The sequence below is a fragment of the Panthera pardus genome, unplaced genomic scaffold (genome assembly GCF_024362965.1).
Source record: "Panthera pardus isolate Hobbes unplaced genomic scaffold, ASM2436296v1 HiC_scaffold_26, whole genome shotgun sequence".
NCBI lineage: Eukaryota > Metazoa > Chordata > Mammalia > Carnivora > Felidae > Panthera > Panthera pardus.
In genome coordinates, this window is record NW_026526832.1 from 21561073 (window position 1) to 21583521 (window position 22449).

General features: G+C 36.7%; 1 protein-coding gene across 7 annotated transcripts in view; it reads right to left on the bottom strand.

Moving 5' to 3' along the window:
* The window catches only part of NCOA1 (nuclear receptor coactivator 1), a 239359-nt gene that overhangs the window by 32394 nt on the left and 184516 nt on the right, over nt 1–22449 (bottom strand). For all 7 annotated transcript variants that reach the window (XM_053891092.1, XM_053891091.1, XM_019450414.2 and 4 more), the window contains 6 exons: nt 18864–19011; nt 16194–17514; nt 12732–12912; nt 4114–4231; nt 2461–2629; nt 1128–1442 (listed from right to left, as the gene is read on the bottom strand). In XM_053891092.1, the coding sequence (XP_053747067.1) occupies nt 1128–1442; nt 2461–2629; nt 4114–4231; nt 12732–12912; nt 16194–17514; nt 18864–19011 (2252 nt within the window). The remainder of the gene's footprint in view (nt 1–1127; nt 1443–2460; nt 2630–4113; nt 4232–12731; nt 12913–16193; nt 17515–18863; nt 19012–22449) is intronic.

Below are 22449 nucleotides of genomic sequence, written 5' to 3' on the forward strand. Positions count from 1 at the left end.
ATCTCGTCTGGAGCTCCCTTTCTCTTTGTCCCTTTCATCATCTTCTTTTAAGTGGAATGGAAACTCATTTTATATTACTTATTGTATTTACTGAATATAATTTGATAATAAGAGCTAGTGTTTAGTGTTACTGCATGCCTGGCACTATGTTAAGATCTTTACATGTACTAACTCATCTAATCTACACACCGCCGATGAGGTAGAGGAGTTATTTATTAGTCTCCTTTTATGGCTATAATCAGAAATCAGAGGCTTTAAAAGGGTAAATCATTTGATTGCCAACCCACCTAAGTAAGGTCAGAAGTAGGACTTGAATCTAGAGCTCCGATAACATTATATAATATTGCCTTTCTAATATAATTTAGTTCCTTCTTTCTCTTCCTTTCTGAATTTCTAACACTCTAGGAAATTGCTTTAAATACTTTACAGAAAATCCAAAGTAATACATACAGATGGTTAAAAAAATACAAAAAGATAAATAAGAAGAAGTAACAATCTATAGTGCTGGTCCCACTTCCTAGAGCCGATACTTTTAACCATTTGCTTTTTTGGTCTTGATGCTTATCTCTGTATGTGCTGCTCATTCCATCTTAAATATTTATGCCATTATACCCATTCATTACCTGTCATGAGAGAGAAGATTTAACTCACCCACAACTCCCCAGACCCCCAAACTATCCTTTCCTCTACTCTACTCTCCTAATATAATAACATCATTAAGCTTCAATCACTCCAACTTCAAACAACAAAGATTCCATTTTCTGTTCCATCAATCAATCATAACAGTACCTTTTGATGCTCTACTTGATAAATTAAGCTACATATTTCTCTTTATTAATTTAATAATGATATGACGTTCGTCCTAAATATTTTGTCTCAAAAAACAAAATCCACTTGCTTTAAAATTTTAAGTCTCACAGTACTGTTATGAGCCAGTTGCCTTTAGCTGAATGAACGTGTTCTTTATTTTATCCTAGCAGACCAAGGACAGTTTTTTGAGTCTTTCACAAAGGTTGTGGGACTACTCCCACTTAATACCTTTCTTGTAGCAATTAGGCTGTTCTTATTTCAGAGAGGGAGCCAGCACATGCCTTTAAATGTATCACCTGCTAAAAAAGAGTGCTCACCTGCTGCTGTCCCTGCAAGCGCTGCTGAAGCTGAAGCCGCAGCTGGTTGGGGGCAGCGGGAGGTCTGTTCAGAGTCTGTCTGGGCTGCATGCCCATGCTGGGTGAAAAAGCGCCTCGGGGAGGTGTCACTTGAACAGGCATAGTCCCCAGGGAAGGTTTTTGCCTGACCATGCCTTGGAAAGGGCTGGAGAGATTGGCAGTAGGTGAAGGAGAAGAATAAGGCTGGGAATAAAGGTTGGGTCTTTCGTCCATCATCAAAGGTGGTGTTGCTTGTTGTGGTGGGAATCTCTCTGATAACACATCTAATCCACCTCCCTGTTGGACAGCAAGCCAGAACATTTTACAAATAAGTTAATGCCAATACGTGACATGCTTCTCTATATAATCTTGGATCTGAGAACATTTACCTCTAGAACGTCTTATTATAAAATATTCATGTTGAAGTCATGAAGCTCTCTAGGAGTTTGCTACATAAAGGAATCACTTATGAAAAGTTAACTTTTGAAATGGAGTAACAGATGAACTGAGATGTTTAAAATCTCAGAAAAGAGATAAAAACATGGTTAAAACAAAAGGCCCTAAAATCAGTGAGATAAAGCTAAAAGGTTTAAAAAGAACCACATTGCAAAGCCTAAGAGAGAACAAACTTTACCTGTAATAGTTTACCATGAGGAGTTAGATTCCTAAAGGAGGGATTAATTAAGCATTTTTCTATCTCAAATACAAAGTTCATCCTTTTCTCTTATTTGAAAAAAATTCATAGCTGGCCTAACAGAATGCCATAGCTATGGCTTTCAGAATTTATACTATTATTCACTGTAAAAAAATCTAATTTAAATTGTGACCCGGTGTATGTAACTGAAAGGAAAATTTTATGAAACATAACTTCCCCTTTTTGTGGGCTATGCATTCTGATACCTTATATTCTACTCCTTAAAAGAATGTTGATTTTTTAACCTCACAGTGTGAAAAATGCTTGGAAGTTGGAGCATCATGGAATATATAGGTTGAGGTCTAGCACGAATGAAGGATAAATTAAGTCCTAGAATAAGAAGTAATGATATAATGTTGGATTCTATTCTAGGGGGAGCTTCTAAGATTCTGTTCCATAGTGAAACGCGAAGACTTTCTAATTCTAACTATTTGTAATTATTATGATTTTTTGTTTAAAAAACTCATTAGTTAGCTATTATATATTTTGACAATTTTCACAAGAATAAATTATAAAACCACAAAAAACATAGTGAGAACAGTATTGAAAAATCTTGCTTAAAAATAATTCTCTAGCTTCTCAGGATTGTATCAGTTATATAAGGCCGAGCTTAATAAATACCTGGACAAGTTTGTCAATCCCCAGAGCTCTATCTAGTTCAGCTAGCTCCGTTTCATCTTTGCCGCTGAGGAAGGACACCAGCTGTTCAAGAAGAGCCTTCTCATCATTTCTTCCTTCTACTGTTGTTGGTGGACAGAGAAGCTCATCTAATTGTGAACTAATACACTGGCTATAGAATCAAAAGATAGAAATGTTTAAGACTGATACAGCAAATAAGTATTCAATCTCAGTAATGCAAATATATATATGTATATATGATACGAACACATATGCAAGTCTTATTCTAGAAAGTTCTTTGCTGAGATGCTTTTTCGACCAATTCTTACACAAAGAAATGTTCTACACTTATGTGAAAAAACTTATAAATGTTCTATATGTAGCTGGAATGTATTTTCACTATTTTATCAATCACTGAACTTTGCTTCCATACTCTTCCTGTTAGCTTATAGAATTAGCCTAAAAAATTAACTAAACATAGTTAAGAAAGGAAAAACAATTTTTGGTGAAAATCAAAAATAAAAATCAATCAAAATCTCATAAAAAATCATCCAGCCTATGGTAAGATTTATTCTATTTATACTTAACTCTCAAAGATGATCAAATCATATTGATAATATGACAAGATGACCATTTACCCAAGAAATTAAACTAGAAAAAAGAAACATGCTCAGTGTTAAGCAACAACAACAAAAAAATGTTGATTACATGAAGGAAATACATAGTCTAATCCAAAAGGATGCCAATTGATGCATAAAATTTAGAAATATATAGAAAATAGTATTAATAATACAAATATAATGACATAATTTTAAGGATTCTTTTTGGGGGAAGGTAAGTGGGAATGCAGTTCATAGTTAAAAGCTCTAAGCCACACTCGATACTGTCTAGTCATCCTTTGGTTGCTATGTATGAAATGTACTCTTCTCTAATGTTTTGGAATAGAGCTACTTATGTCAATTAAGCAGTTAAATTGTAATCAAGATGGGACACTAAGTAGATGTAAAATGTACCTTCTCTTATTAACCATCTTGCTCCAAAAAGAAACTCTGGACAAAATAATTATACAACTAAAAGCTCAAGAGCTTTCAGGATAATTGTTATACTGAGCTCACTTCATCTACAGGTCTCAGAAACTGTATAAGAATCAATCAAAGCAAAGCAAGAGATGAAAAATAAAACAACCACTGCATCCTATGTCAATCGCTTGGTAATTACAATACATACCGGCCTTGCAGTCACACAGTAAATAAATCTGTTTAACTTGGTGTCTTCCTACATCCCCTTTTTTTCATTAAACATTCACTTCTACTGCTAGCTCACAAAATACCAATGTAGGCTGGAATCCAGTGTGGGAAAAGTAGTTCTTTGTTGAAATTGGTATCTGATAATTTTAATTTTTTAATTTTTAAAATTTTTTTATGTTTATTTATTTTTGAGAGAGAGCAAGCGAGCAGGGAAGGAGCAGAGAGAGAGGGAGACACGGAATCCAAAGTAGGCTCCAGGCTCTGAGCTGTCAGCCCAGAGCCCAACACAGGGCTCAAATTCACAAACCGCGAGATCATGACCTGAGCCGAAGTTGGACACTTAACCGACTGAGCCACCCAGGCACCCCAAGTATCTGATGTTTTTTAAAGTAGGAAATGTGTTACTCACTCTTCTGGTTTATTCTGATTTACGGTAGTCACTGTATTATTTGCCCATGGAATCTGATCACCTGTTCCTGGCTGTCCAAACTGGTTATCAATTGCTTCCAATTCCAGCTCCGGTAATCCTGGAAAAAGCAAGAAGTCAGGATCACAGTGGAAGATAAAAAGACAGTATTTTTCAGAAGTAATATATTGTGTAATAGAATGAGATTTCCCCTATAAAATATTATTTCGATGATACAAAGGTCCCTTATTCAGAAACTTAAACTATCTAGAATGTGGCCACATAATAACCAGTGAGAAAGAAAAAGTCTCTGAATCAAAGACAATCTGATGTAAAAAAGCCTGCACGTAAGTTGACGTTATCATAGGAGAATCACTCAGAATTTTGCCAAAAATTATCTCTTTTATTTCTTTTTAACTGTTTTCTTTTTTATTTCTTTAATTTTTAAGTAATATCTACACCCAACATGGGGCTCGAACTCACAGCCCTGACTGAGATCAAGAGTTGCATGCTCCACTGACCGAGACAGCCAGGCACCCCAGAAATTATTTTTTTTAAAGATAATTATAACAATTTTGGTTAACTGCTTTTTCAGTCTACAGGGCAGTATAATACACTATAGGTAGGGACAGTGTTATCATGAAATGAGAGTGGCAAACAAAAGATGTTCTATAAAAGGCAGTAACAGAAACTATAGGGCACAGCAGTCTGGGGTCGTTTAGAAAATGGACAAAGCTCTGTAGCTGTTAACTAAGAATATATCTGTATAATAACAGCATAACGACTGATGCTTATAACAATGACAAATGAAAAAAGACATCAAATTATATCTTGTAATGGAAGAAAATAGTATATGCATTTTAGAAAGTTTTGGTTAGGCATTTTCTTTTCAAAACTTGATCATTACTGTTTATTCTATGAAAAATTGTAAATAACCTGAATTCCAGAAACTCAGGGAATGTTTAATGAACCCTGGTTTGGACAGTTATAGTGTCCAACTAAATGAAAAAGAAAATGACCTTATAAACCAAGATATTATGTGCAGAATGATTCTGGTTTTACAAATTATTTAGTATATATGAGTAGAAAAAAATTCTGGAAAGGAGTTTATCTTTGGTAGATTTTAGGTTGTGAGATTAAGGATGACTTTTATTTTCTTTTAATGCTTCTAATGGTTATTTGTAATTTCTGAAATGGACATATATTAATTAATCATTGTTATGGGCTGAACTGTATTCCCCCAAAATTCATATGAGAAGGTCTAACTCCTAGTAGCTCAGAATGTGACTGTATGTGGAGACAGGGTCTTCAGAGATGGGCAGGGAAGTTAGGGTGGGCTCTAATTCAAGATGACTGGCGTTCTTATAAGAAGAGGAGATTAGGACACAGACAAAACACAGATAGAGGGATGACCACAAGGCCACTGCAAGGAGGCAGCCATCCATAAGCCCAGGAGAGGCCTCGGAAGAAACCAAACCTGCCAACCCCCTTCACCTTGGACTTCTAGCCTCCAGATCTGTAAGAAAATTAAATTCTGTTGTTTAAGCCACCTGATCTGTGGTATTTTATTATAGCAGCCTGAGAAAACTAGTATAATTTTTAAAAACCCAACTAAAAATGCGTTGGAGGTTGTTTTTTTTTAAGCGTATTTATTTATTTAGAGAAAGAGTGCAAGTCGGGGAGGGGCAGAGAGAGAGAGAGAGAGAGAGAGAGAGAGAGAGAGAGAGAGAGAATCCCAAGGAGGGGCAGAGAGAGAGAGAGAGGGGGACAGAAAGAATCCCAAGCAGGCTCCACACTGCCAGCACAGAGCCCAACGTGAGGCTTGAACCCAGGAACCATGAGATCATGACCTAAGCCGAAGTCAGACACTCATCTGACTGAGCCACCCAGGCGCCCCAAAACACATTCACTTCTAAATGCAAATAATTATAGCTTTCAATTAAATTTGTCTTGTCTGTCATGACAAATGATAGAAAAATTAAATTCTGTAGATTCAGAAAAACAAAACAAATAACCACCAACAACACCAACCACAAATTCTGTAGATTCAGAAAAACAAAACAAATAACCACCAACAACACCAACCACAAATGATGATAATTCCTATCATTATTTAAATCAGGAAGTTAGTCAAAGAAGATTATCTAAAGCTGTCCCACTGCTCTATTCCACACATTAATTCCTCAGTCCTATTCTATTTCAGAAATCTAACCTAGACAAAATTAATTATATTTAAGAGTCAAAGAAAATTTATATGGCTATCTACCATCAATACTGAATATTATAAGATAGTTTATTTGACTCAGTAATAGGACACAGTACCTCATTGGTGTCCTGGTGAGGAAAATATCAATAAGCTAGATAAAATTTCTCAAAATGAAGTAAGATTCATGTGCTAAGTTTGATGACTAGGAAGATAAACCCAAACAAATCAAACTTTGATTCAAGTAAAAGTTCTGTTTGCATAGGCTTTATGCTTAAAAGTTGGTTTTTATTCTAAGAGTTACCTCAACCTTTTAAGATTTCCTTTAGAAATTTATTTTTACAAAAAATTTGAGGATTTGCTGGAATGTTTTAAAAAATACACAAATATGGGCCCTTGGGTGGCTTAGTAGGTTGAGCATTCGACTTCGGCTCAGTTCATGATCTCATGGTTCGTGAGTTTGCGCCCCGCACCAGTCTTACTGCTGTCAGCACAGAACCTGCTTTCGATCCTCCATCCCCCCCACTCTCTGCCCCTCCCCTACTTGCTCTCTCAAAAATAAACAAACGTTAAAAAAAAGAAAAAAGAAAAACACAAGTTATCTTTGTTCGTCCAGGGAATAAATCTATTATTTTTGGTCATATTTGTGTCCCTATCACAAACACGAGTATGTACATATGTAACACAAGACAGGCAAAGTAATTTGTAGAGGCAAGCATCAATGCGTCTCCGTGTTGGAGAGGGACAGATGAAGTGGGGGTAGAAAACAAGCTCTTAGGGATCCCTGATCAAGCTATTTTTTTTTAATGTTTGTTTATTTTGAGAGAGAGAGAGAGAGAGAGAGGAGGGTAAGTGCGAGTGCATGTCAGTGGGAGAGGGGCACAGAGAGAAGAGAGAGGGAATCCCAAGCAGGCTCCATGCTGTCAGTGCAGAGCCTGATGTGGGGCTCGATCTCACAAATCATGAGATCATGACCTGAGCCAAAACCAAGAGTCAGATGCTTAACTTACTGAGCCACCCAAGTGCCCCATCCCTGATCAAGCTATTAATCTTTCTTATCATCTTTGCTTTCTTATCATCTTTGCTCAACATCATATTTTCTCCATTTCTAGTCTGGTTAAGACGAAAGCTTTATATATCCATTAGCCACAAAAAAGTTATGTTACTAAAAAATTTAAAAATTTCTCGGGGCACCTGGGTGGCGCAGTCAGTTAAGTGTCCAACTTCGGCTCAGGTCATGATCTTGCAGTCTGTGAGTTCGAGCTCCACGTTGGGTTCCGTGCTGACAGCTCAGAGCCTGGAGCCTGCTTCTATTCTGTGTCTCCCTCTCTCTCTGCCTCTCCCCCACTCACACTGTGTCTCTCAAAAATGAATAAAATGTTAAAAAATAAATAAATAAATAAATAAAAATTTCTGCACACAGGTAGAAACCATTGTCTAACCATGGCAGCAGCTTTTGCACATTCTACTCTTTTAACAGACCATCCCTATCTAGTGATTCCATCGGTCAGCCACTTTTCCTCAGCCATTGATTAAGAGGTTTCTGGCTCAGTTTTGTGTTACATTTGGTTGTAGTGTTTTATTTTTCTAAATAAAAATAAAGCACAGCAGTTGCAGTGTTTTATTCTGCTAAATGTGATGTAGACAACAGATTAACTTATGTTAAAAAAAAAACCCTCCTATAAATCATAAGATAAAAATGGAAAAATCCAATAGATAAATGGCGAGGAAATATGAACAGGTCACATCCACGTGACTGAAAAATCACTGAATCACAGATCACTGAGAAACGATCAACCTAATTCACAAAAAAAAGCAATACAGATTAAAGCTATACTGTGATACTTTAAAAAACCAAACCATCAGATTGGCAAAGATGAGAAAGTGTGTAAACTCGATGTCTTAGGATGTGTAGAAAGAACATTCTCAGAGTGTAAACCGGTGTAATAGCTGAGAAGGGCCATTTGGCAAAATCTATCTATCCTTTGACCAAGCAATTCTATTTAGAACTTCTATTTCAGTTACACTCTCATATGTAGTAAATTATCTCTACATAAGATTATACATTACAGCTTGATAAAATAGCAAAAGATACCAACAGGCACAATACTCTGTAAAAGGGAAGTTAAAATGGATTTTTTTAATTACTGAAAAAGTGCTTTATGTAAAACTCATTATTTTTTGAGTTATATAATTATTTTAACGTGCTACAAGTTAATGATCTTTAAAAAATAATAATCTCAGAATGTGTATGTCCATCAAACATAAGATCAATCACTTCACAAGATCATTCACTTATTCCAATGAAGTTGTCAGTGTTCAAATATTTTTGGAATTCTTCTAGATCGATCTAAAACAGTATACAGGTCCCTCAAAAAAATATATCTCCTTATAGTTAGTCTAATTTTGGTTCTGGTTAAAAGAAAGTATTATTGTTTTTTGGATCAACAAATTTGGCTCCAAATAACTCCAGAAAATTTCAGGAGTTAAATCCACCCTCAAAGGATAAGGAGCTGAAGACAATCAAAAGGACGTCACAGAGGTTTTGAAGGTGCTGCCGAAGAGGTCATATTGTACATATTTTGACCAATAATACCCTCCTACACTGTCTCTTGATGTGCACTTATAGTACATTTCTAACAACATTATTTAAATCACTTGGTCACACTGCATGGGTGTGTGGTGTGCATGTCGACAGGATATTTTGAAAACAGGCAGACTGAGATTTAAATCCTGATTCTGCATATACTAAGTGGAAAACTTCAGGCAAGTTTTTGTCTGTATTTTTTCTTTCTTTTCATTCTCTGGATCTTAATTTTCTCATATGTAAAGAGACCGAAGGTAATTCTCTGGTTCAGTGTGGCAGATTTATCCTTGTATTTTATTTTCCCTCCAAAATTATCTCTGAAATAACAAAAGAAATAAAAAAGAAAAAATATATCTCCAGCTGAAGGAAAGGCAAAAGACGTATGGCAGCTGACTTGAACGACAGAGCTTCTGAAAGATAAAACAGAGGGGACAAACTGATGGTAAAACCTTAACAAAACTAAAAAAATCTACAGTGGGAGAAAGAGAAGATTCTCCAAGAAGGGGAGTTTTCCCAAAAGAAGACCAGAACACCCCCAAGCTCAGTGGTCAATACAGGAACAAGCCAGGGGCGACTGGGCCACTGAACAGCTGCAGCAGGCCCTGCCCCAAGTGCAGAGGACTCTGGCATCTGCCCCTGGGATTAAAGGGGTAAGTGCCTGACTCAGGGTGGGAGTTCTGCCCAGGGAATCTCCCAGAGTGGGTGCCTGGGCTGCCACGAGGATTTCCCCATCACCAAGCCCCGCTCTCTCACAACAGCAACAAAGAAATAGGGCTTCTATAATCAGAACCTACTACATTCGCTGCCAGAGCAAAAGGGTTTCTCACGTTAGCTAAAGATACACTCTAGCTACCAAGATTGTTCATTCTAGGCCTTTGTCAGTGTATATGGATGGACATCTCAAATTCCAGAAAAGTCAGTGGCAGGAAAGAGAGATAGAAAGTTTAACAAACAAAGTAACTTTGGAGAAAACAAAGATAATTACAGAAAATGGATGGGTCCTAGAGTAAGTATAATAGATGTGTCACGACACACTCTAAAGAGTTTTTCATACCCATACAAAGTAATGGGCTCCTATAAAAAGATGGACTCCCCATCTTCTTTTTCCTTCTTCAATCCTTTATTCTGTTTTCCTTTATTCTGCCCAACTTGTTTCCTTAGCCTTATGCCTCCTAAAATCTTATTTTCCTTCTTGTCTATATTGAAACCATATAGACCGGCTGTCTGCATCTATCATCCTTGCCCTCGTTTACCTCAGTATCTTCCCTTCTATGCTTTTGGCCTTTGCCAACACTATAGCACAAGGTTTAACAGATTCTGGCCTATTTATATACTTTTATATATGGAGCTATATTCAGGGGAGGAAATCTCAAGAGAGAAGAAAGAGCTATTTGCCTCAGGACAGACTATGAAGGAAAAACACTCCATTTTCACAGTCCTATAGAGCTAGAAAACACTTTCTATTTGTATTATCTTTAATTTTTATCAAATTAATACAGGCACTAATTTTTAAAGTCAGAACCAAAAGGTCTATTATGAATAAAAGCAGTTTTAAGCTTTACCCCTCAACCATTCTCGATTTGTGTAGGTGTTTTCTTTGGCACTTACCTATTTATTTCTAAATATGCGTATGCTGCTATTCTTTGACATCTTAATTTCAGATTACCAACTTCCCATCATGGCAGAGGAAGTCTTAATTCTCCCATATCTACCTCTCCTACTACGCCCTTTGTCCCCAATTCCCTAACAGTGATTTCATATGATTTTTCGTTCATTTGTTTGAAAATATCTTCTTTTCCATGTTTTCCTCCTCTTTCATTGTTTGTTTGTTTCTGGAATTCTTATCTACCATTATTGGCCCTCCTAGGTTGATCTTAACTTTTTCTTCCAAATTTTCTATTTGTCTTTTGGTCTTTTTTTTTTTCTTTCTGAAAGTTTTTCTCAGCTTTGTCTTCTAACGTTTATCTTGAAATTTAAAATTTTTGGATATCTAATTTCCAAAGGTTCTTTCTTGTTCGTTGCCCCCTTTTTTCTTCCCATATTATTTATGGATAAATTATCTTTTCAAAAATTTCAGCATTTTTTTTTTTTTAGTCCATGCACTCATTGTATAGCTCTCTACCGCATACTCTTTTTCTGTTTGTTTCTTTTACTCTCTTTCAAGTTGCAGACTTCCCTCAAAATCCTGGTGATGTCTGGCTATGTCTGTTCAGTGTTCTAAAACACTGACTTTGAGAGCTAAGCGTGAGGCCTGTCTCCTGGGAGCCTTCTGTTGGGTATTAGATGGCAGGAGGATCTTTGCACTTTAGGGAGCTCTCCTTCCATAGCTATAGCCAGTCATCTCTGTTCTGGTCATTCAGTGTCTCCTGAGATAAATCCTCAAGTCTCCCATATTAGATGGAGAATGGGACCAGGATCAAACCAATCAGTATGCAGACTTTCATTTTACTGCCTTTTAGCCTTGCACCTTCTTGTTTCTCCAACTGTGTCTGCCATCCCAGAGTCTGGAGCCTCTCAGTTCCAATTAGAAGAGGCTTTTGGAGTCATTTCATCTAATTCTAATTCTCCTTTTACAGATAAGGAGAATAAAGCTCAAAAAATTTATCTGTCCAAAGTAATACTGTTAATAAATGGAGAACGGGAGACTTGAATCTGGGCTCCTGCTTACAACCAATGCTCAAGTCAGCTGAAAAACTGCTTCCAAAAATGTCAGAAATGACTCAAGACTTTTCTTTCCAGCTTCCTGGAAATCCTGGCAGACTTTTAGGAGGTGTGTCATGACAGCTAAAAGCTGCAGTAGAACTGAAATAAAATGAGTCCCACATCTGATCCCATCAGAAGAATGACAAGACTGGTCAGGAACACAGGCAAATTTTGAAAGTGAGCTGGTTAGTTTCCAGATGACACAATGGAATTACCACCACTGTTATTTTAAACTTCAAAATTTGATGGGTGAAAAAAACTTGACAGCCCTATCTTCATGAAGTATTATCCTATCAAAGTGTCTCTCTGGGCTGGAGTAGAAGTGACCTATTTCAACAGAGCTGTCTCCTAAATGGTGCTCCATGGGAAAAAATGCATTACTTGAGAAAAGGAATTCCATAATTAAGAAAGTATGGTCAATGCTTTACAGAAATCTACACTGGTATCTTTAACACAGGACTTTTTAAAACCTTTAATATGCACTGTGGAATGGCATACGTGCCATGCCATGTACCATCCACCCAGTGGATTTTCGCACAAAATCCCTTTTTTTTTTCCAACTCCTAGGACTAGTGTTCAATGAAGACACTTTGGGAAATACAGTTTGACCAATATTATATTTGTGAAAGTCCTGCTATGGAATATTTTGGGTAAGAACACAAAATTATTTGCTTCAACATTAATTACAAAAGGATAGAAGTTATCCCATAATTTAAAATACACATGATGAGTCAAGTTTATATGTTTAAAAGTAACTGTATATCATTTACAGTGGCATTACTAAAAAGATAGTTCACTCTCTGGGGGCCTGGTGGCTCAGTCAGTGAAGTATATGTCACTGGATTTCAGCTCAGTCATGATCTCATGACGACGCCGACAGCGTGAAGCCTGCTTGGGATTCTCTCTCTCTCCCTTTCTCTCTCTCTCTCTTTCTGCTCCTCCTCTGCGTACACACACACACTCTCTCTCTCTCTCAAAATAAATCAATAAACTTAAAAAAAAAAAAAGAAAAGAAAAGACAGTTTACTCTCAACAAACAAATGGTCTGTGCAGTAATGGTGAGAGACAAAAGCACTAACCCATATTATCATTAAACATTTAAAATGAGGTTTTCTCCTCGACACATACTATTCAGCCTGGAAGTGGGTCTGGCAGTGGTGGACTGAAGCGAAGCTGGCAGGGTCTCGGATTTGATCGTTACATTGGTGACCGCACCATCCATCCTCTCCGGCTCACACAGGCCTGGCAACTGGGCTGCCTTCTCCAGTGTGGGTAGTAACTGATCAAACTGGTCAAGGTCAGCTGTAAACTAAGAACGGAAACCAAAGTTAGAGAAAATATATTCTATACTTTACCTGAATCAATGTAGAAAAAAAGGTGCTCCTGGGGCGCCTGAGTGGCTCAGTTGGTTGAATGTCCAACTTTGGCTCAGGTCATGATCTCGCAGCCAGTGAGTTCGAGCCCCGCATCGGGCTCTGTGCTGACAGCTCAGAGCCTGGAGCCTGTTTCAGATTCTGTGTCTCCCTCTCTCTCTGACCCTCCCCTGTTCATACTCTCTCTCTCTCTGTCTCAAAAATAAATAAACATTAAAAAAAATTTTTTTTTTAAAAAGAAAAAAAGGTGCTCCCTTATACTCTGTGAGTTAAGTGTGACTATGAGGGAAAGAAAGAAGAAGTAATCAGGAAGATTGGGGCCTCACTGAAATTACGTGAGCTACTAGAAAAAATGTGGATGCTTATGATATTAATACAGTGTAAGATATAAGATAATATACACATAATATGTGTCTACTATATTTGGGTACAAAATTTACGCACAGGAAAAAGATTGGACTGCAAAGAAGTATCAAAAGTACTGTGTTACACTGATCGTGGATGATTTTTGCTGTCATATTTTTTTTAAATCTTGTAAAATGACTTACTATATGATGGAATGAAAAATAAATTCACACTGATGTAACTTTATAATTTGAAATCGTTTGGGAAATATCTTAATAAATCGTACATCAGCTTCAAAGATCCTAAGAAGGTCACTTCCACTTGAGGATTTAATAAAATAAGAAACATATATTCTAGGAGCTCCTGGGTGGCTCAGTCGGTTAAGCGTCTGACTTTGGCTCAGGTCATGATCTCACAGTTCTTGAGTTCGAGCCCTACAATGGGCTCCGTGCTGACAGCTTAGAGCCTGGAGCCTGCTTCGGATTCTGTTGTCTCCCTCTTTCTCTGCCCCTCCCCCACTCACACTCTGTGTGTCTCTCTCTCAAAAATAAACAAACATTAAAAAAATAAATTAATTAAAAAAAAAACCCAGAAACATATCTTCTAGACTAGACAGGGTATCCCTACATCTGTATGAGGTTATACATAGGAGGAAACTGACCTTTATTTCCCAATATTATTCTATTAGGATTACTTTGAGATAATTCATCAACATAAAACAGGGTTTCACTATTTAATACAACTAAAATTTATATTTTCAGACTGCATATACAGAATTATATACATGCATTTTTTAAATGTCTGACATCTTCCACTTAACATTACATTTCTGATTCAGAGATCTTGTCACATGTAGCAGCAGTTAATTTGTTTTCACTGCTGAAAACGAACCCATTGTACGAACATACCACAGTATATATCCATCTTACTGTGATGGATTTATGGGTATTTTCAGTCTGGGGCTAATACAAATAAAACTACTATGAACATTTTTGCACATGTCTTTTGTTACACATGTGCAAAAAGTACTAATTATAAAGGAAAAGACTGGCAAATTGGACTACATTAAAATGAAGAACTTCAATTCATCAAAAGTACCATTAAAAGAAAGAAAAGGCAAGTCAAAGCATGGAGAAGTTTGCAAATATATAACCAACAAAGGACTCATCCAAAAAAATGTAAAGAACTCTTATAAGTCAATTAGAAAAAGACAACATATTGGGAAAATGGGCAAGCCACTTGAATAGGCAATTTACAAAAGAAGATATCCAAATGATCAATAAACGTTTATTAAGGAAATGCCAATTAAAACTATGAAGTACCACTACCACAGACCCCAGAATGTCTAAAATTTAAAAGACTGACAATACCAATTATCAGCAAGGACATGGAACAACTAGAAGGAATTCTTTGTACACACTAGGAAAACTGGCATTATCTACTAAAGATGAACATACACGTATCTTATAATCTTGCAATTCCACTCTTAGTATAAACTCAGCAGAAATGCACGTACATGTAAACTAAAACAGATGTACCAGGATTGTACAGCTAATTTTAAGGACAGTTTTAATATAGTTATTATTTAAAGCTGTTTTTCAGCTTAAAAAACAAAGTATTAATTTACTTGTACCAAGAAACATAAGGGATAGCCTCATCCTCAAAGAGCACAATGAAGAATTAACCACAATAGTGTTATTGCAAATGGTACAGAGACAATACGGAGCACTATGAATGCAGAGGAAAGAAATGTCTAACGAGGACTAGAGGGGGAGGCTTTATAGAGATGATGTCTGAACTGGTCTGTGAAGGATGAAGAGAAGTTCAGCAGACATAGAAAGGAGAGCAAGGCAGAAGATGCTTAGAAGAGACATGGCTTATCCCAGGAATGGCAAGGACTTCCATGTGCCTAGAATGCAGTATGTCTGAGGGAAGAGAGAGATCTCTGTGAGACAAAGGTAGAATATAAAGCTGGCTCAAGAAATGAAAGACCTATGCACACTAAGTGTGAATCTTGTTTCACAACGGAGAGTCTCATTAATCAGCTGCTTTGTAACTGTATTTCCAGCTATCTCATACTTGTCTATATTCCATCTAAATAAGTTGTTAGCTCCTAGGGCGAAGAGACCATATTTTCAGTTTTTCTTAAATTCCTCCCGAGTCCACGCAACTATTCAATAAATGAAGCTGGCTGTTAATTTCACTCCACCCCCCACTTCAGCCTGAACATAGAGGTTTCTAATTCATAACAATTTATGCAAAGATTTATTTGTGTTCACTTCGTGTCAGGGCCTGTTATGTACCCTACTTCCCAGAATACTCGAAGTCCCTCTTCTGATAAGGGCTGAAGGCTGAGAAGAAAAACAGCCTCAGAAAACGCTTCAAAGGAAATTGAATAGCAAAGCAAGCCAGACGAGACAGTCTTGTCCACCGCCTCACACTTCTCTCCCATTTCACTTACATCGGAGCTTCCCAAACTTAGCTATACATCAGAGTTCCCTGGTGAGCTCCTTTAAAATACCGACTTCTGGGTTCTATTTTCAGAGTTGGATTCAACAGGTCGGGTTGGGAGGAGGGGGCAGGAAAGGTATGCTCAAAAATCTCCAAAGTTGTGAACTGATTTTATAGAAAGAAGAAAAACATCTACTTGCTTAGAACGCCACACTAAAACTGTAGCCCTCCGAAGTTCCAACGAGAACTTTTGAGGGCATCCTGTGATTTTTTCAACCATTGATACTAATCTTTTAATATATGCTCAGCGGGTAGGACAAAACACAGCCTGAATCCAAATCTGGTTTATGGCTGGAGGAAAACAAATGAAAAGGGAAAAATAACTATGCACGTTCATTCTCTAAAGCAAGGAATTACCTACCTGGCTCTGGGACTCCAGTTTAATTTCCTCAGGAGCAGGTTTGGTCATTGGGGTTGGGTTTGTGTTACAAGGATCCATCTGTTCTTTCTTTTCCACTTTCACCTTCACATCATCCAGGCTCAGGTTTGGAGTTGATCTTATATCTTTCTCATCTTTATCTAAAAGATATCGTAGGAGCTGATGGTCTTTTGATTCTTTTTTCTTTGAAGCATCCAGTTCTAGTTTTACGCTCGAGTTCCCTTGTACCTGTCCAGTCACTGACACAGAAGTAGATGCACTGTCCTTTTTATCAGGCTCGACAGATAAAGTGGTGATATCCGAGGGGCTGCCCTCCTGTAAGAGCCTGTGCAGAATCTTGTGCCGCTCTGTCAGTGAGCTATGAGAGGAGGGGCAAGAGCCACTCGAAGAGTTACCAGAGGCCGAGCCGGAAGTGCCTGAGCAAGACAGTACCTCTTTGCAACTTGTGTCTATATCGGCATGCCGTAACTGCTGCTCTGCTGTTGTTGTCAGAAGCTGCACTAGTTTGTGACTGGTTTGGGAGTATTTATTGTCTCCATCTGAGAGTCTGTCATTGTTATGCAGAAGCCCGGAATCCAGAGGTTTGCCATCACTAGAGCTGTTGTCGGACTGAATCATTTCATTTAAAATGGATGCAATCTCTTTGTTATCTTTGGACTCAGCTTTTGTGGGCTGTATATTTAATCTGCTAGGTGAATTCTGAGAGCTCATCTGCCTGAGGACTGGAGAACTGGCAGAGAAGCCAACGGAGTTATTGGGTCCTTCGTTCATACTCTGTAAAGATGTTACTGGGATGTTTGAATAAGATCGGTTACTATTATTACAGGTAGTACCTGTCATGCCAACGGGAGAGCTTAATGTTGGAATATTAGGAGGAAACGAATTGTTTGGCATCCTGGGCCTTGTTGCCAATCCAGAACTAACTTGTCTCCTTGGAGACATGAACTGTGCAAGAGATATTCCTGTACCTTCCATAGGAGAATTATTGAGGTTTAAGGAGGGGTTAGTGCTCTGGGAACTGGCCTGTCCCTGGTTTAAGGCAACACTGGCTACAATCTGATTTCCAGGTGAGCATCCAAAACTCCCTTGGCTGTTGCTAGAGTTACTATGACTGCTGCTATGGAGGTCTGAGCTCTGTTGGCGGTTTACTCTGGGGGATACCATGTTGTTGCTGGATGGTGGCAATGTGGATGAACGAGCCACACCATGAGCCGGAGAGATACTAGAATTGACGGACGGGTTTACTCGGGAAATTGACATTCCAGAATTAGTGTCATCTTGAGGAGAAAGACCACTGTGTTCCCTAGGAGGAGAAAAGACATTATTCAAACATCTCCACTGGTTTCCATTAAAATATTTTTATGATGCATATTATAAACCAAGACCATTAACCTCATTAATACTGCAAGCCATCAAGAAAAGAGCTTCTGTATCACCTTAAACTAAAAAGAAACAGTGGACTATTAGTACTATTGTGAAATATTAGCACCACTTAATGGGAAATGGTGCTCAAGGTTCCATAAATTTGATAACGGTTTCAATTATAGGAAAAAGAAATCTTTCTTGGCCTTGGAAAAAATCCAATATAGGTACTTTTAAACTTTTCAAAATGTAATATAAATACTTAACATTACAATAATATTTTTGGTTGAGAAACTTCCCACACCTCTGTTTATAAAGCCTTTATTCATGACTCCCTTGTTACAGCTTTTAAGTATTTCAACTCCAAAGAGGAAGACTGGGTAAGGAAAATACTGTGTCACTGATGTAAAAATTAAAAAGGGTGATATGCAGACATAGCAGATGTTTTGAAAGAGAAATCACAATATGAAAAAAAGAACTGTGCTAATTCCACTCACAAGAATAAATTAAACTAAAATTAGAAAAAAACAGAATACTGAATTCAGATTTTCATCGAGCTCTTTACTCAAATCCATAATTATGACAACAGATTTGTGACTGGTATTACCATGTTCCAATAAGCAAATATATCAGATGAGGAAAAGATGAAGTGAGGGGAAATGTCTTTGTTTTTGTTTAATGCTACATTTTAAATAGTTACAAATGTAGGGTTTTGAATAATTCATAGGATAAAAGAATGGTTCCATGAATTTACCATATATACCAATGTAAAATGTATTTAGAGAGGGGAACAAATTAGAGGCAATGACACTCGAAAATCTCAAGTTGATAGTTTAATGACTTGTAGTTTCAGAAACTGTCAACTTGAACTCAGGAGCCATCCAGTCTGCACTAACGAAAATATAACACTTTTAAAAATAAAAATAACAATAGTAACAAACTCTGAAAGCTTTTATAAGACCAAAGTTCACACGTGGAATGTTGGATATTTTTAGCCACTTTTTTGTTTTTACCCCCAAAACACATATTTTCAGCCTAACCTTCCCTGTGTCCCTTTTTAAACAAAACAAGACAAAACAAAAAACAAAAACAAAAACAACAAAAAGTAAGGCTACTGTTATGCGACAAAACTATAAAACCCAGTATGGATATACTGATTATATACTCATCACGCTAGTTTTAATTTAGAATTTTTGTTTTCTAGCCATTAAAGAGTATAAAAAATTTCTTCTCTAAGAAGAGATATGTGAACTGACTTATATCATATGAAGTTCTCCAAATAAGTAGTACCTGTCGATGATATGAATTCCCATGATGAAAGGTTGCATGTCTGGACTTTGAGGGTAGCAAAGCTTACACTTGGTGTGGGCGCTAAGCATTGTCCCATCATTCAATATGAATCTATAGGATGGGCTGGACGCAGTGCCACGGGTCATCACTGTTTCAAACGAAAGAAAAACCTAGTTAAAATTCTGACACTTGCACTTTGGGTGGAGGAGAGTTACCATGCCTTCCTTCTACCTTGAACCTCATTTTAAATGCCCTCCCAACCGCTGCCTGCTCAGTCAAAATAAAGAATACCTCAGACAAAGCAGAGATCTGAGCGGGGGAAAAAGATTCTGGTTGAAATAGACCACTTAATGACAAGTTTTCATTTAGTACTACTTGAACGAGTGCCTCTTCACAGAAGTTAAAATTATGAAGAAACTTCAAACCAGGCAAAAAAAGTCAACCTTAATTTTTCTCCATAATGGGACAGCTCTTCAAATTGATTAACTGACCATTAAAAATACCAGGAAGTAACCTTCTCTCCTTTCCCTTTCAGTATTACCTCAAACAAGTTTTTTTCTTTTTTTCCTTCCCTTTACTGGCTGATTATTTAATGACAGCTTTACTGAGATGTAATTCATATACCATGAAATTCACCCTCTCTATGTTTTTATTAGTATGCAGAGTCACTTAACTGAAATTCAAATGTAATTTTTCACTCAGGAATGTAAATCACTGACAAATTACTGTATTCACATATATGTATTGTTTTTGATGTTTGAATTTAGTGTAGTAAGCAAATTAAGATAAAGCCAATGGTTACTAATATAAAAAACAAAAACTAGGTTAAGGCAGTCAAATTACTATATAAACATGATCTGCTTTTGTCTTAAAGCTTTATTAATAGCAGACAAATTCTAGCCATATTGGTAAGTATTTATTAAATATGTAAAGGCTATACCAGACTACTAAGTAAGAAAATGTCATAGGTATTTTAGCAATATAATAAAATTCTATTTTAAGAAAGATTTAGTAGGTAGATTCAGCTATACCAAGGTTAAAAACCATATTCACTGAAAAACAAGAATTACTACCACAAATGACTATTACAATTTAGCCTGCAATAAATGTTAGTCCTATTCTTCAAAGACATTTCAGAAAGCCCTTCCATTACATTTTAAAGACATGTTAAAAAGACTTAAAATGACCAATCACTAAATATTTTTTGAAGCTACATATTACTTTAAGTAAAGAGAAGACATACTCTCTTTTATTGCTTTGGGTATACTTTACATACTGAAAGCGGGCATAATCTGTTGTAAATCTATACCATACACAAATCAAACTAAGTACCAAAATTAGGATACAAACTTAATTGAAAGGATTAAGATTTATGTCCAACCAACCACATTCCTTACCCATTTGGCAATTTCAGCCAAATCACTGGTATATTTACCAAATATAACATTCAGAGAAATTTAGTACTTAATGAAATAACATCTAATGAAAGACAGTCTTAAAGGAAATGAGTAATTTTTGTATAAGGATACAAATAAATGTTTGGTGTACCTAAATCCCAAACTGTTAAATCTTTACCAATATGTTTTGGAAAATATATCTACAACAAAAAGTAGCATTTTTAAATAAATTTTTAACTTGGGATAATGATAAAGCCATAGCTATGTAAAGGGCCAAGCAAGATATATTTCATGTTATTTTGCTTATGCCATTTGGTCTATTTCTTCATCATTGTTTATTGACCTTAGGATCTCCCCATTCTGCTGGAAAACACTGGCTCTTCACTATTGAGCTGAACTGTCCGATATGGTATCCACCAGCCACATGTGGCTATTTAAATTTAAAATTAAATAAAATTTTAAATTCAGCTCCTCAGTCACACTAGCCACATTTCAACTACTTAATAACTACATGGGGCTAGTGTCTCCCATACTGGACAATATGGCTATGTACAATCTGACTACCACTTACATTTCCAATCTTATTTTTCATTGCTTCCTAAACATTTCTTCTATATCTCTTTATTTTTTATTAATATATTTATTTATTTTTCAATTACATCCAAGTTAGTTAGCATATAGTGCAACAATAATTTCAGGAATAGAATCCAGTGACTCATCCCCTACATATATCACCCAGTGCTCATCCCAGCAAGGGTCCTCCTTAATGCCCCTTGCCCATTAAGCCCATCCCCCTACCCACAGCCCCTCCAGCAACCCTCAGTTTGTTCTCTATATTTAAGAGTCTCTTATGTTTTGTCCCCCTTCCGGCTTTTATATTATTTTTGCTTCCCTTCCCTTATGTTCATCTGTTTTCTATCTTACATTCCATATGAGTGAAGTCACTTTTGTATCTCTTTAAATAAGAGGCAGATGGGGCGCCTGGGTGGCGCAGTCGGTTAAGCGTCCGACTTCAGCCAGGTCACGATCTCGCGGTCCGTGAGTTCAAGCCCCGCGTCAGGCTCTGGGCTGATGGCTCGGAGCCTGGAGCCTGTTTCCGATTCTGTGTCTCCCTCTCTCTCTGCCCCTCCCCTGTTCATGCTCTGTCTCTCTCTGTCCCAAAAATAAATAAAAAACGTTGAAAAAAAAAATAAAAAATAAATAAATAAATAAGAGGCAGATAACTTCAGACATTTATTTTTCTTCATCAGCTAAAATAAACATAAGGGCTAGTTCTGTGTCCCATTCTTGTTTTCCACTCTCCTTGAATTGTGCACAATGCTTTGCATATAAAATCACCCAGTAAGTACTTGCTGATTGACCCTCAACTTGAATCTCATCTAAACAGACTAATAATGACTTGTGATCAACTACTATAACTTTTCTTTAAAGGATAGATTTTAAATCTTAGCTGATAAGATAAATGCTTATATCTCAGTTTATGTTCTTGCTCTTACATGACTCTGGACTTAATTTTTATAATGAAAATTAATGGAGAGAAATTTCTTGATTTGTTGGTAAGCTGTATAAAGTGAGAAAGAACTAGAAACTCAGACCAGCATGGGAACACTAAGATCTTTAATGTGGATTACAGAAACATGATTGGTCCTTTGGTAACTAGGCTGCCTTAACTTGTAGGATTATATCTATCTAAACTAGTAAAAATTCCAAAATTGGGGAACCCTTCTTAACTTTATTCAAGGAAATCACTACACTTAAAAATTTCAAGTTAGATTATTTATTTTGGATGGTAGTGTGTGGAAAAAAGACAGCACACATAATTCACACAGTCGCTCTTTGAAAAGAAACAAAGGTAATATTAAATAGAGTAAAGCTTTAATTATTAGAACTTAACTAAGACTATCCAGTTAACTAAAATTCTTCTGGTGCTCAACTGTTCAGACAGAAAGGTAAACAGGACAGTAATATGGTTCAATGAAAAGAATAAGAGCCTAGAAGTCAGATTTAGACTTGAACTCTGACTTCGTCATTTACAAGTTTAGGATTTCATAATGCAAATTAACCTTCGCCCATTATCACTAAAACGGAGCCAGTAATGTTGTGAGATAATATCTCATATGGAGCCTAGTACATAGCAGGTACTGAATGAATATTTCCTGAATAAACATCAAAGAAAAAACAAACACAAA